Source organism: Hemiscyllium ocellatum, chromosome 14, assembly GCF_020745735.1.
Source record: "Hemiscyllium ocellatum isolate sHemOce1 chromosome 14, sHemOce1.pat.X.cur, whole genome shotgun sequence".
NCBI lineage: Eukaryota > Metazoa > Chordata > Chondrichthyes > Orectolobiformes > Hemiscylliidae > Hemiscyllium > Hemiscyllium ocellatum.
The window spans coordinates 9,129,066-9,144,794 of record NC_083414.1 but is presented as its reverse complement, the minus strand read 5'-3'; the positions used below and the strand labels follow the sequence as shown (position 1 = coordinate 9,144,794).

At 45.1% G+C, this 15,729-nt stretch overlaps 1 protein-coding gene across 1 annotated transcript in view; it reads left to right on the top strand.

The window, feature by feature from the left end:
• col7a1 (collagen, type VII, alpha 1) overlaps nucleotides 1–15,729 on the top strand; it is a 363,650-nt gene that overhangs the window by 286,056 nt on the left and 61,865 nt on the right. The window contains exons 88-93 of the mRNA XM_060835829.1: nucleotides 1,592–1,654; nucleotides 3,223–3,258; nucleotides 3,348–3,428; nucleotides 7,106–7,165; nucleotides 12,115–12,150; nucleotides 15,024–15,083. Coding sequence (XP_060691812.1) covers nucleotides 1,592–1,654; nucleotides 3,223–3,258; nucleotides 3,348–3,428; nucleotides 7,106–7,165; nucleotides 12,115–12,150; nucleotides 15,024–15,083 — 336 coding nt within the window. The remainder of the gene's footprint in view (nucleotides 1–1,591; nucleotides 1,655–3,222; nucleotides 3,259–3,347; nucleotides 3,429–7,105; nucleotides 7,166–12,114; nucleotides 12,151–15,023; nucleotides 15,084–15,729) is intronic.

Genomic DNA, 15,729 nt, shown 5'->3' with positions numbered 1-15,729 from the left:
ATATTTCTTGGGTCTTTTGTTTTGTATAATCTCCGGTAAAACTTGAGGAATCATAAGGTAATAGCAAGAGAAATTGACTTAATTAATCACTATACTTCCATGGCTCAAATGGTACTTACGCTGCACACAAATCTCCAACCATTCTTCACCCAACTCCACCAAACGCCCATAACATTAATTCTTCTACCCAGATACCAGCCAGGAGATTATCACTTCATGTCATCTCAATTTGGAGATGGAAGAAATGTGACCTAGCTCCTTTCTCTCTCCACTGGTAAAGAGTATAACCACTGGCAGGTTTCTAGACAGCTCATTGGGTTGGCATTAAACCTTCACTAAGTAATTGAGGGTCAGCAGATTGACCATGGCAGTGCCGTTTCTGGATCGCAGCATAGAGACATTCTTTCTGGACTTCAAGTCCCACCTTTTATTTAAAAAATATGCTTAATTTATAAAAATCTTTATATGAATAGATGTTCACCAACGCAGTTCAGTTCTGTACAGTCTTAGCATATTGAGAATAAACATCGGAGTTGAATTCTCCTGGCAGTTACAAAAACCTAAGATATTTCTTTCTTGTGCAGGATACTATTTCCCTATATCTGTGGCACTGGGAGAGCTTGATAACTAAACACACCCTAAATGTATTTCAGCAGAAAGACCTTAGACAGTGGTTTTTCCCCACGGCGTCTTGCCAGTAGCTGCCCCGAGCTTCAGTGCGTCCCTCAGAACGTAGTCCTGGACCTTCGAATGTGTCTGTCTGCAACACTCGGTCAAGGTCACCTCCTTGCTCTGGAAGGCCAACAAGTCGCAGGCAGACCAAAGAGCGTCTCTCACTGAGTTGATGGCCCTCCAGCCGCAGTTGATGTTTGTCTCGGTGTGCGTCCTGGGGGACAGACTGCAGAGCACAGAGCTGCTCAGGACAAACCTCAACAAACATTGCATCCCTCTACAGACTTCCCTTTACAAAGGCACATTGCATCAGGAGATGTGTGAGAGTCTCTGCCCTCCTCCTGCCCTCAGCCGCTTCGTGTGGTGGAGCAGAGAGTCCAGGCGTATATGAAGGATCTTCAAGACTCACTTGCTCCCAGAGATGTCATGGAATAGGTTGATTATATATCAACAGAGCTGAAAATGTGTTGCTGGTTAAAGCACAGCAGGTCAGGCAGCATCCAAGGAACAGGAAATTCGACGTTTCGGGCCAGAGCCTCCTGATGAAGGGCTCTGGCCCGAAACGTCGAATTTCCTGTTCCTTGGATGCTGCCTGACCTGCTGTGCTTTAACCAGCAAGACATTTTCAGCTCTGATCTCCAGCATCTGCAGACCTCATTTTTTACACTATATATCAACAGAAGCAATCCAGAGCCAGTACAGTGTCAGTAATCCGATTGGTCAGGTTATTGATGAGCAAAACTAGTTACTAATTCTTGGCATTGTCTTGGTGTGCAGAAGTTATGAGGAGGGGAGGTTGGATGTGAGAGGTCAATGTTGTGACAATGAGGGGTGTCTCCCCTCCACCCCGGGTGTTGTACCTTTATTGTGCTTACTTATTTGGATGGCGTTCATTGATAATGCTCATCTTTCTGTCCAGGGCCCAGCTGGTCCTCCGGGAAACATGGGACTTCCAGGAAATCCAGGTGCCCCTGGCGCTGCGGTATGTACCAGGTTATGTTCATGGTTCTTCTTTGCAGCTGAGGTCTAGTTGCGGTTGAACATTGCGTATTTAAATACGATCCTCCAGCAAATGTTGTGTTAAATTATGTCACCATGGAAGCTGGCCATTCAGCCCAATAGCTCTATGCTAGAGCTTCTGCTCCATATGAGCCTCCTGCTGTTCATGTGATCATAGAATCCCTACAGGGGGAGATCCCTTAAATCTGCGCCGATCTTCTGAAGAAGCGCACCCTGCCCAAACCCAGCCGTCTACCGCATCTTTATAACCCCATTTCCCATGGCTAACCCTCCGAGCCTGCATATCCCCTGCCACTTTGGGTAATTTAGCATGGCCAATCCACCTAACCTGCACATCTTTGGACTGTGAGAAAAAACTGACCCATGAACAGGGAGAATGTGCAATCTCCACACAGTCGCCTGAGGCTGGCATCGAACCCGGGACCCTGGTACCATGAGGCAGCAGTGCTAACCAGTGAAACACTCTGCCAACTGGCTATTATCTGCCAACTGTTTCAGCTCCACTGGAGGGGAGGGGAGGGTGCAAATGTCAATAGATTCGAAGTCAGGCAAGTTGTATTTAAAATGCGTGTTTGACCTACTCCTGCTAAGAATTGTTGCATTCTTCATCAATTGGAATAACTGATAGGAGTGGGACATCTCCAGTGAAATGGCACTTTGTATTGCTCCATGGCCTGTCACGTGACAGGAACAATGGAGGCCACCAATAAAACCTGTCTGGTTGCTGGCGAGGCAATGGTGGTCAACACCCAATGTTCTGGGGAAGGGATGCAATGACAACATGAGATCTTGGTGCAGCACCTTGCTCCATGATACGAGGCCTCGTTGTCACTAGCTGCCTAGTACGGCCTTACACATTTTCTCAGCTTCCTGCTGAACTCTAGCCCCAGGCTCATGCTGGTGGGCAAGGCCTAAATTGAAAAAAACCTCCTGAATCCGGAGTCCAAAACTTGTATAAGCATCAGCTTTGTACCAAAAGTATTCTTTTTGTAATTGTTTACTCACGGAATGTGGGTATCACTGGTTGGGTCGTATTTATTGTCTACCCTAGTTGCCAATGGGTGCAACTGAGAGGCTGAGTGGGCTATTGTACCATCCCTAATACAAATCGGGAATGCTGACTATGTGAACACAGTTGGATAGAAAAATGAGTGAGTAAACTCGATTGGGATTTGTTATCTGTAGAAATACATTTTGGAAGCTTGTTATTTTTAAAAATTAAAGCATTAAACTTTGTTCTAACAATGAGCTTTACACCATTTTTAGGTGTGTGCATCTCCCATGCATGCATGAATAACTTTCCAACAAAGAAATCAGAGCCTCGCCTGGATTAAGAGGAAATAAAGGGGTAAACTTACCCTTTCAGGAGGTCTTATGCCCGAAACGTCAATTCTCCTGCTCCTCGGATGCTGCCTGGCCTGCTGTGTTTTTCCAGCATCACATTTTTTAATTCTGGTCTCCAGCATCTGCAGTCCTCACTTTCTCCTTTCAGATAGTACCACTGCTCACTATCTGTTGTTACTTTTACAGGGGCCCCAGGGACCTCCCGGTGTACCCGGACAAATGGTAGGTTTTAAGCATTTCCATCTTCCATATGCTTGCTTCATTGACTGTTACCTCGGTGCAGATTAACAGTGAGATCGATTAACTTCCAGGGAGACCCCGGGAAACCAGGGGTGTCGGGGAGAGATGGACTTCCAGGACAAGAGGGAGAGAAAGGACTTCCTGGTGAAAGGGTAAATAATCAGTTATTGCACATCACCGTCCTCTAACTTCTTGGTCATACATCTGGCTAGTTACTCTGATTACCACCGTGTTCTGGCATTTAGGGTGAATGTAGAAAGTGGGCTGGAAGAGGCCATTCAGTCCCTCTAGACTGCGCTGCCATTCAATTTGGTGATCACTAACCATAACTCTGTCTACACATCATGATTCCATATCCCATATATCACCGAGTGAAATTCTATCACCTTCGCTTTTCAGATTCTCACAAATCTGCTTTTCAGATTATACAAATGGGTTTCTGATTTCCACTGCCCTTTGTGCACTAACCTCTGAACAACCTGTTTCTCAGAGAAAGGCTTGCCCTCTTATCTTGAACGTTTCTCACCAGTAGAAATAAATAGTTCTTTTTACGTGTCTTCCCAAGTCCTGCGAGCATCTTAAACATTTCAATAAGATTTCCCCTTAACCTCTTATACCATAATCTGAGTCACAAGTGAACTTTGTAGAGGGAGATGGTGGCGCAATGTTGATACCTTGGAATTATAATCCAGAAGTGTAGACTCATTGGTCAAAATATTGAGTTATTGGAGTTGGGATATCATGTTACAGCTGTACAGAACATTGGTTAGGCCACTTTTGGAATACTGCGTACAAATCCAATCACCCTTCCAGAGGATGAATGTTGTTAAATTTGAGAGGACGCGGAGAGGATTTAAAAGGATGTTGCCAGGGTTGGAGGGGCTAAGCTATAGGGAGAGGCTGAATAGGCCGGGGCTATTTTCCCTGGAGCATCGGAGGCTGAGGGTTGACCTTATAGAGGTTTATAAAAACATGAGGGGCATGGATAGGGTGAATAGACAAGGTCTTTCCGCCAGAGTAGGGGAGTCCAGAACTAGAGGGTACAGCTTTAAGGTGAGATGGGAAAGATTTAAAAGGGATCTAAGGGGCAAGTTTGTCACGCAGAGAGTGGTGCATGTATGGAATGAGCTGCCAGAGGAAGTGGTGGAGGCTGGTACAATTACAACATTTAAAAGGCATCTGGGTGGATACATGAATAGGAAGGGTTTGGAGGGATATGGGTTAAATGCAGGCAAATGGGGATGAGGTCAGATTGGAAAGTCTGGTTGGCATGGACGCATTGGACCAAAGGGTCTGTTTCTATGCTGTCTGACCTTATGACTGTATGACTCTATGATTAATGCTTTCAGAGTCATGGGTTCAAATCCTATCAGGGCAGCAGGTGAAATGTCAATTCAATTTATAAATCTGAAGTGAAAAGCTCATGTCATTAATGGCCATGAAACTATCGTTAATTGTCATGGAAACACATCTGATAATGACTGACAGTTAACTGTCAAGACTATTTACATTTAAACCAATCAGGTTGACTCTTGTGTTCAAGGCATTGCCCTGAGAATTGAACCGTCAATCATCATCTGATTGGTGCTTTACCCACAGCAATGCCTCTGCCAGTCAGAGTCCACATGTCAGGCACAGAGTCACACAGTGCAGAGGAGTCTCTTCAGCCCATCGAATCTGTGCTGACCTGTCTACAGCCATCCCACTTTCTAGCACAATGCCTATAGCCTTGAATGTTGTGACATTTCAAGTGCTCATCCAAGCACTTCTAAAGGTGGTGAGGTTTCCTGCCTCAAATACATTCTGAGGCAGTGCATTCCAGACCCCCACCACCCTCTGAATGACAAAGATTTCCCTTAAATCCCCTCTAAACCACCTTAAAATTATGCCCTCTCATTATTAGGTAGCACACAGTCCGTGATCTCTTCTCATGTGCTATAAAATGGTGGTTTCCCCTTTTAATTGTGAATTGTCCTGACACATACCAAATGAAAATCTTTGATAAAATGCGTCTATTTCTTAGCAAAACTCTAGAACTTAAATTTAGATCCCTAGGAGTTGTGGTGAAATTTGAACTGATCTCCCTCAGTGATTACTCGAGATCACTGGATTACCAATCTAGCAATGTCACCATTGTATACTTACAATGGTTCTCCTCTCTGTGATCAAGTGTGACCTCTACCAACCATGTGATTGTCATGTTCTTTGTCAGCAATTCCCATTATTTTTGGTACAATTATTAAGCACTACGTTAAACATGGAATTCAGTATTTATGTTTCGTATTTTGAGCATTAAGGAAAACATAAGAAATATGAGCTGACGTAGGCCATCTGACCCCTTGAGTCTGCTCCGCCATTCAATACGGTCATGGCTGATCTTTTTGTGGATTCAGCTCCACTCACCCGCCCTCTCACCATAACCCTTAATTCCTTTACTGTTCAAACATCTGTCTATCTTTGCCTTAAAAACATTCAATGAGGAAGCCTCAGCTGGTTCACTGGGCAGAGAATTTCCCCAGGTTCACAAGCCTTTGGGGGAAGAAGTTCCTAACTCAGTCCTAAAACCGCTCCCCCTTATTTTAAGGCGATGCCCCTAGTTCTAGTTTCGTCGACCAGTCGAAACAACCTCCCTGCTTCTATCTTATCTATTTCCTTCATAATTTTATGTTTCATTAAGATCCCCCCCCCCACCCCATTCTTCTACATTCCAGAAAGTATAGTCCCAGTCTACTCAATGCCTCCTTCTAAGCCAACCCTCTCAACTCTGGAATCAATGTAGTGAATCTCCTCTGTATCCCCCTCCAGTGTCAGTAAGGGGCCCATAGTTTTGAATTCATTTTGTAAAAATGGTTTGTAAACTTCGTGCGAGGAACATCTTAATGAGGTTTTACAACCTTCAAATGTAGTTGGGGTAAAAACTGTGATGTGCTGTGAATACTGAAAACCAGATAAATTTGGAAGTGTGTGTGTCGGAAAAATACCAGAGGATGTAGGCTGAGGTGTTCAGCTTTCCAGTAGGAAATCCTGCAAGAGATGGCTAGAACTGACTTCAGGGAACTCCTACATTTGCAACGAGGTTAAAGTGACAGTGAGGCCTCTATTCCTGACGAAGGGCTTTTGCCCGAAACGTCGATTTTCCTGCTCCTCGGATGCTGCCTGGCCTGCTGTGCTTTTCCAGCACCACTCTAATCTAGATTCTGGTTTTCAGCACCTGCAGTCCTTGTTTTTACCTAAAAATGACAGTGAGTTTAGTTTGCTTGTTTATTTTAGGTGTCTCGGGGAGATATACCAGATGAAGGAAAATAAAATCTAATGAATCCACAGACATTTGCTGAAAGATAAATGGTTGACAGCTGTCTCAGCCTAAACAAGGACCCTGAGTGTGGAGATGACAGCAGCTCTTCACTGGGTGTTCATACAGATATTGTGGAGATTAAAAGAATAATTGAATTCAATTTTATTTCTGTTGTGTATTATGAAACATTTTCACCTTTTTGTCTCGTGTAATATAGTTTTTTTTCATAGAAAGCTTTTTTTAATGGTCAAAGTACACTGGCAGACTCTTGTGAATATGTTAAGTCACCATCTCCACATTTAACAGAATACAAAACTAATTTTTAATCTGAGATTTGACTTGTCCAGTTACAGCTGGGATCCCAAAATAATTCATATTTATTTCCATTATTAATTTTTATTACCCCTTCTTGGGGTTTCTCAGGGAATCCAATAGCCTAGATCTCTCTCACACACAACTTTAATCTGATGCAATGCTGTGAATTCTTCAGGTGAGTGACATCCGACTCATTTGGGATTTTGATTATTTTCTCAGGGAAGTTCAGGAATTCCAGGTCCTGTTGGACCGAAGGGAGACACAGGACCCCCTGGAGAGGTAAGCTAATTTTGACTTAAAATCTGATTGAAGATTTGTAGCTCGGGTATCCGTTGTTGTGGTTCTGCTCGCCGAGCTGGAAGTTTTTGCTGCAAACGTTTCGTTCCCTGGCTAGGGAACATCATCAGTGCTGTTGGAGCCTCGTGTGAAGCGCTGCTTTGATGTTTCTTCCGGTATTTATAGTGGTTTGTTCTTGCCGCTTCCGGGTGTCAGTTTCAGCTGCAGTGATTTGTATGTGGGGTCCAGGTCGATGTGTCTGTTGATGGATGTTCTTGCCGCTTCCGGGTGTCAGTTTCAGCTGTAGTGGTTTGTATATGGTGTCCAGGTCAATGTGTCTGTTGATGGAGTTTGGGGATGAATGCCATGCTTCTAGGAATTCTCTGGCTGTTCTCTGTCTGGCTTGTCCTATGATAGTGGTGTTTTCCCAGTCAAATTCATGTTGCTGGTTGTCTGAGTGTATGGCTACTAGAGATAGCTGGTCGTGTCGTTTTGTGGCTAGCTGATGTTCATGGATGCGGATTGTTAGCTGTCTTCCTGTTTGTCCTATATAGTGTTTTGTGCAGTCCTTGCATGGTATTTTGTAAACTACATTAGTTTGGCTCATGCTGGGTATTGGGTCCTTTGTTTTAGTGAGTTGTTGCCTGAGCGTGGATGTTGGCTTGTGTGCTGTTATGAGTCCTAAGGGTCGCAGTAGTCTGGCTGTCAGTTCTGAGACGCTCCTGACGTATGGTAGAGTGACTAGTCCTTTTGGTTGTGGCATGTCCTCGTTCCTCGGTCTATCTCTTAGGCATCTGGTGATAAAGTTGCGCGGGTATCCGTTTTTGGTGAATACCTTGTATAGATGTTCCTCTTCCTCTTTTTGCAGTTCTGGTGTACTGCAGTGTGTTGTGGCCCTTTTGAATAGTGTCCTGATGCAGCTTCGTTTGTGTGTGTTGGGGTGGTTACTTTCATAGTTTAGGACTTGGTCTGTGTGTGTTGGTTTCCTGTGTACTCTTGTGGTGAATTCTCCGTTCGGTGTTCTCTGTACTATCACGTCTAGGAATGGGAGTTGGCTATCCTTTTCTTCTTCTCTCGTGAATCGGATTCCTGTGAGTGTGGCGTTGATGATTCGGTGTGTTTTTTCTATATCTGTGTTTTTGATGATTACAAAGGTGTCATCAACATATCTGATCCAGAGTTTGGGTTGGATTTGTGGTAGGGCTGTATGTTCTAACGTTTGCATAACTGCCTCTGCTATGAGTCCCGAGATTGGTGATCCCATGGGTGTTCCGTTGATTTGTTCGTATATCTGATTGTTGAATGTAAAGTGTGTGGTGAGGCACAGGTCCAGTAGTTTAAGTATGCCGTCCTTGTTGATAGGTTCGGCCTCCTGTGTTCTGTTATGTATGTCCAGTAGGTTGGCTATTGTTTCTCTGGCTAGGGATTCATCCCCAAACTCCATCAACAGACACATTGACCTGGACACCATATACAAACCACTACAGCTGAAACTGACACCCGGAAGCGGCAAGAACATCCATCAACAGACACATCGACCTGGACCCCACATACAAATCACTGCAGCTGAAACTGACACCCGGAAGCGGCAAGAACAAACCAATATAAATACCAGAAGAAACATCAAAGCAGCGCTTCACACGAGGCTCCAACAGCACTGATGATGTTCCCTAGCCAGGGAACGAAACGTTTGCAGCAAAAACTTCCAGCTCGGCGAGCAGAACCACAACAATTTTGATTTTCCAGGGAAATAATTGAGGTCCTGTGGATGCAAAGGATAAGGCCTATCATAGGCCCAGCTCACACCAGGGGTGATGGTGAACATATGGACAATGAACAAAAATGGGCCACTCAGTCCTTGAGCATGTTCCACCACTCAATGAGGTTGTGGCTGGTCTGATTTTAAACTCAACTCTACATTCCTGCCTATCCCCCCGATAATCTTTCTTTCCCTTGAGCTTCAAAAATCTATCAATGTCTGCGTTAAAAATATTTAAAGATTCGGCATCCATTGCCTTTTGACAAAAGGGAATTTGAAAGACTTTCAATTCTCTATCTTAAATGGGTAATATCTAAGTTTTAATGTTCTAGAATTTCCTACAACGTCCTTTCCACATCCACCTGGTCAAGTCGGTAGGCAGTAGCCTGGTGATATTATCAGTGGATTGTTAATCCAGAGACCCTGGTAATGTTTTGGCGACCCAGGTATGACTCCCACGATGCAGGTGGTGGAAATTGAATGCAATAAATATCTAGACTGAAGTGACTATGAGGCTATTGTTGCCTATCAGAAAGACCCATCTGGTTCACTAATGTCCTTCAGGGAAGGAAACTGCCATCCTTACCTGGTCTGGCCTACATGTGACTCCAGACCCACAGCAGTGTGGTTGACTCTTAACTACCCTCTAGGCAATTAGGTTTGGGTAATAAATACTGGCCCAGCCAGCATCATCCTCATCTCATGAATGAATTAATAAAAAGTCCCCTTGGGATCTTGTACGTTTCAATTAAGTCACCTCTGCATCTTCTAAACTCCAGAGGGTACAGGTCTAGTCTTTCCTTACAAGGTGACCCAATTATTCCAGGTTAGCTGAGTTCAAAAAGCCATGAGAACTTGCACAGCAACTCACACTGGGTTCATTAGTACAGTCCAAGTTCGATTCCAGCCCCGGCCGATCATCTGTGTGGAGTTTGCACTTTCTCCCTGTGTCCTCATGGGTTTCCTCCCACAGTCCAAAGATGTTCGACAAGGTTCCCCATGGGAGACTGATTAGCAAGGTTAGATCTCATGAAATACAAGGAGATCTAGCCATTTAGATATAGAACTGGCTCAAAGGTAGAAGACAGAGGGTGGTGGTGGAGGGTTGCTTTTCAGACTGGAGGCCTGTGACCAGTGGAATGCCACAAGGATTGGTGCTGGGCCCTCTACTTTTTGTCATTTACATAAATGATTTGGATGCAAGCATAAGAGGTAGTTAGTAAGTTTGCAGATGACACCAAAATTGGAGGTGTAGTGGACAGCGAAGAGGGTTACCTCAGATTACAACAGGATCTGGACCAATGGGCTGAGAAGTGGCAGATGGAGTTTAATTCAGATAAATGCGAGGTGCTGCATTTTGGGAAAGCAAATCTTAGCAGGACTTATACACTTAATGGTAAGGTCCTAGGGACTATTTTAATTCCTGATGAAGGGCTTTTGCCTGAAACGTCGATTTTGCTGCACTTTGGATGCTGCCTGAACTGCTGTGCTCTTCCAGCACCACTAATCCACCCCCAGGAACAAGGCTTGAGGGAGTAAGGAGCCTGACCATGTGGTTGAGGGATTAGCTTCATTTGCTACAAAGTGGCTCACGTGCTGACCCCTGCAACTGAAACGGGGTTTGAGTTCTGGATAGTGAAGGTGGGGTGGGAGGTGTGATGAGTGTTTTGATAAGTCCTATTGTCCAACCACACTCTCACAAGTGTCCTTCTTCCCCATCTTCCCAACTAACCCCACTCCTGGGGCCTTCTCCCTATTTCCCCTTTCCTAGGATTCCCTCTGCTGGGTGCCAATACCTTCCACCCCACTGGATCTCAAGACTCCATCTCTAGGTCTCAAATATTCCCTGCCGCACCTCCCCCCCCCCCGGAGTCTGAAGACCCACTAAGTGCCAACAAATTCCCCCCCCCCCCCCCCCTACCCCCACCACCTTCCACTATCGGATCCCAGGACCTGGCCTCTGGGTCCCAACAACCACCTCCTTCTAAGTCCCAAGATACCAATACCAGGCCCCAACTACCCCATCTACCCTCTACCAGATCCCAAGACCTCCCCACTACAGGTTGCAACAACTGATCCTGCTCTGATCCCATTGACCCCCACCTTCACGCCCCAAACCACCCTCCCCACCTCCAGGTCCTATTACCCCTCTTCTGGGTCCCAACAACACCTTCCCTATCTCAGAGTCCCATTACCCCTTCACTGGGTCCCAATACACCCCTCCTCACTTTACCAGATCTCCATCCCCAAACTCCCGCTTCTTTCAGATCAAGGACCCTGGCCCATGTTCTACCAGGAGCATCGAGACGCCACTGTGCATGTTCACATTTACCACAGTTGTTTCTGCAGTGAGGGTGAGGGCTGGCTTGGTTGTGGTTTAATGAGGTGATAATGACATGGTGACATACATTAGGATCTAACAGTGACGTGCAGGAGACTGAAGAGAGGTGGTACAGTCTATATGTGTGAAAGATGAATATTTTCCAATCTGGAGCAGGCAGGACTTGAACCCAGGCCTTCTAATTCGGAGCGAGGGGAAAGTGTGTGAGAGAGAAGAGTATTACAGTGTACAGTAAGAGCTTGCAGACAGGTGTCACTCTCAGACTAAGGGCAAAACTGTTACAAGGCAGACACGACCATCAGAGACCGGGATAGCCAACTCTCCAATGTGTCAAATGGAACTGTGAGTCACACACCTCTTGACAACAAGAACCATTGATGTTCTGAAAGCGTGAAGCCTAATTCATTGAAGAATCAAAAAACCAAAACCGAAAAAACACCCAGAATAACATCTTGGGTGTTATTCTGAAGAAGAGCTATACTGGACCCGAAACATTGACTCTATTTCAGGGTCTCCACAGATGCTGCCAGACCTACCGAGTTCATCCAGCAATTTCTCTTCTTGATTCAGAATTCCAGCATCCACAGTTCCTGCCTTTTTGTCCAGTTGAAGAATCCTTCTTGGTTCAGTTTGATTTTGTGAATGACATGTGGGAGGGGAGAGGATAGGTGTCAAGAGAAACTCTGAGGGACAGTGACTGGAATGATTTGAGGTTGGGTGGGGGGGTGCAGTGTATTTTTTTGATCTGAGCAAGTCCTGTGTGAAGAGTAGTACCTGGATTGGAATTAAAGGCAAATAACTCAAAGCAGACTTCATGGAAGTTCTTGTTTCAATGTGTGTTTTTCCTTTCAGTCAATCACAGGATTGCCTGGAGTCAAAGGAGAGAAGGTAAGGATACTGAAGGCGTACAGCAGAAAAGATTGCTTTCAACAAATAATTGTGTAGAAATTCCAGCACAGTATCAAGCCCTTTGGCCCTGTATCTGCTCCAAGTCTACATTGGAACACAGAGGCAAAGAGATTACAGCACAGGAAAAGGCCCTTCGGCCCATTGAGTCTGTGCCAGTCGAAAATAACCACCTCTCTATTCTAGTCCCATTTTCCAGCATTTGTGTACCTTCGCATTGCAAGTACACATCTAAATATTTCTTTGATGTGATGAGGGTTCCTACCTCTCCCACCCTTACAGGCAGGGAGTTCCAGGTTCCCACCACCCCTGGGTGAAAAAAGAATTCCTTGCATCCCTTTACTTAAATCTATGCCCCCCCCACCAGCCCTGGTCATTGGTCCCTCCATCAAGGGAAGAGTTTCTTGCTGTCTATCCTGCCTATGCCCCTCAACTCGACCATGTACCCTCTTAGTCTCCTCTGCTCTAAGAAAAACAGCCTTGGCCTGTCCAGCTTCTCTTCCTAACTGAAACTCTCCAGCCCGGGCAACATCCAGATAAATTTCTTCTTCAGTGCAGTCACACCCCTCCTGTAATATGGATTCCAGGACTTCACACAGTACTCTAACTGCAGATGAACTAACGTTTTATGCAGTTCCGGTGTAACCTTCCTGCTCTTAAACTCTGTGCCTTGTCAAATAAAGGCAAGTGTCTCATACCCTCCTGAACCACTTTATCCCCTGATCATAGGGACCTAGGTGTGCATGTTCAAGGGTCCCCTGAAGGAACGTTGATCCCACGTTTATCCAGATTTTCATTTGTCACTGATCAGCCCATCTGACCAGTCTATATTCTCCTGTAATCTGAGTCTATCTTCACAATTTACCATCTCACCGATTCTTGTATCTTCTGCAACCCTACCTCGGCCGTTCAGCCTTCCAAGCTTGCTGCACCAGTTGATAAGATAATGGCCAATCTTGTGAAGTCAACTCCACGGTAGGGTCCGGAAACCCCACCACCACCACACTAATCCTTGACTCCCTCGTCTATCAAAAGCCTCAGCCCTCGGTAAATGCCGTGACCAGCCTCCACAGCTTTTTGGGAAAAAAATAATTCCACCGTCTAACTCCCTGAGGAAAGTCTTCCTCGGTATGAAGCAGGGGACCAGCTATTCCGAAACTGTGATCCCTAGTTTTCACTGGATGGGTGCCGCTCCAACAATACTCAAGAAGCTCGACACCCACCCAGGGCAAAGCAGCCCGTTTGATTGGCACCACATCCGCACCCTTCGCCACCATCACCAAGGCACAGTGGCAGCAGTGCGTATCATTTATACGGTGCACTGCAACAACTCACCAAGGATCCTTAGGCAGCACCTTCAAACCCTGAAACCGCTACCATCTAGAAGGACGAGGACAGTAGAAGACAGCCCTAGGATTGGCTGACCTTCGGTTTGTTACAGATTTGGGGAAAACCATAACCATTCAGAGATGGCAAACGGAATCATCTCTCTCCCTTTCCTTTGTGTGAGCAAAAGACAAAACAAAACTAAGCACCTTGGGAGAAAAAATTCTAATGTGAGAAAGAACCTTGGTCCATCAATTATCAAATTGAGCTATAAATATCACTACAACACCGGCATGTGATCATTGCTAAAATCAAAGGCATTTTGAGAGATGCTTAATCTACCTTTATGATGTAGAATTTTGTTTCCCCTGTCTACATCTTTTTCATCCAGAATATATGTATCAAACTGTCTGTTTTATTCATGAATGTTTACGTGTTTTCGTACATTATGACTTTCAAAGGGGTAGTTTAAGTTGCATCGTCGTAGATTAGTAATTCCTTTCTCTGTCATTCATTGAAGAATGTGCGTTTTCAACAAATAGAGCTCATTTCCTGATAATGACAAAAACAGCTCTGAATTAAAGGTACCAGATTCTCATTAAGCAAGGTACAGCTGGAAATGGTTTAACCTGTGGGTCAGCACCACCTCGGATGAGGAATAATTTTGTGAAAGTGGGACCTCCATGGTAACCTTAGCTGCTGCAGGGACTGAACCCACACTCTGAGTTTCACTATTCATCGCAAAGTAGCTATGCAAAAGACCGTAAGACATAGGAGCAGAAGTTAGGCCAGTCAGCCCATCGAGTCTGCTCTGCCATTCAATCATGGCTGATAAGTTTCTCAATCCCATTCCCCTACTTTCTCCCCATAACCCTTGATCCCCTTGACCATCTACCTCAGTCTTAAATATACTCGATGGCCTGGCCTCCACAGCCTTCTGTGGCAGTGAATTCCATAGGTTCTCCACTCTCTGGCTGAAGAAGTTTCTCCTTATCCTTTTGACAGGTCTCCCTTCGGGTGTCCTCGGGTCCCAGTCTCTCCTACCAATGGAAACATCTTCCCAACATCTACTCTGTCCACACTATTCTGGATGTTTCAATTAGATCCCCTCTTATCCTTCAAAACTCTATTGAGTATAGACCCAGAGTCCTCATATGTTTCTTAAACGCTGTCTGCCCAACTGAGCTAGCACTGTTGTCCTGCATAGAGGTCTACAAACCAAATTGATCATGTTGGTGGTTGAAATTGGATCGCAACACAGTTAATTAACCTGAGCTCAATTATTAGTACAGTTTCCCCATTTAACAATATGAACACCAGTGTCCTGATGATGCAAGAAAACATTGCAACATCATAACTCCGATCTCTCATGAAAGGCAGAGAGGAGAATAAGTTGATCTTTTATGACATTAAACCCCAAATAACTGAAAAATGGAATCAAAGTGTGTGATGCTGACTTTGATTTGGGTCAGGGGTTTTAATCAGAGAGGGGATGCGTTGCCTCACTGTGTGCTGTACCTTTTTCTCAGGGAGAGTCTGGATTGACATTGCCCGGAGGCACAGGGCAGAGAGGACTCAAAGGAGACGCGGTAAGTTGGTGTTTCCCCTTCACTGAGCACATCGCTGTTCTGTGCTGAGAAATCAGCTAGAATACAGCTCCCTCAGAGACACAATGAAGGTAGAGTAGTGACTGTGTCTCTGGAGTCGGGACAACTTCTGGAGAATATCTTCAAAAATGCATTGTTTCATGGGCAGTGGGCATCGTTGGCATGGGCATCCTTTGTTGCCTCATTGACATTAACATTGAACTAAACAGTTTTCTTAGCCATTTCAGAGGGCAGTTCAGAACCAAACCCATTGGTGTGGGTCTGGAGTCACATGTAGACCAGAGCAGGTAAGGACAACAGAGTTCTTCTGCTGGACATTCATGAACTAGATGGTTTTTTACTACAATTCACTGCAGGCTAGGTGAGTTGAATGGGCCAAATGGCCTCTTTCTGCAATGTTGGGATTCTATAACTCAGGTGAGGCAATAGCTTTGCACTTTAAGGGAGTAAGGCCTACAAAAGACTTCCAAGAAGGTAGGCATCCCATCACCAAGTCACTTTTTATTTACGCATGCGCAGTATATGGACTATGACTAGCTCATCCAAAGTCAGTCCCTAGAATGAGGAGGCTTTGGCACTCCTGTTTATATCTGTGAGCCAAGGCTCCCTGATTGTCCCCTAGTTAACA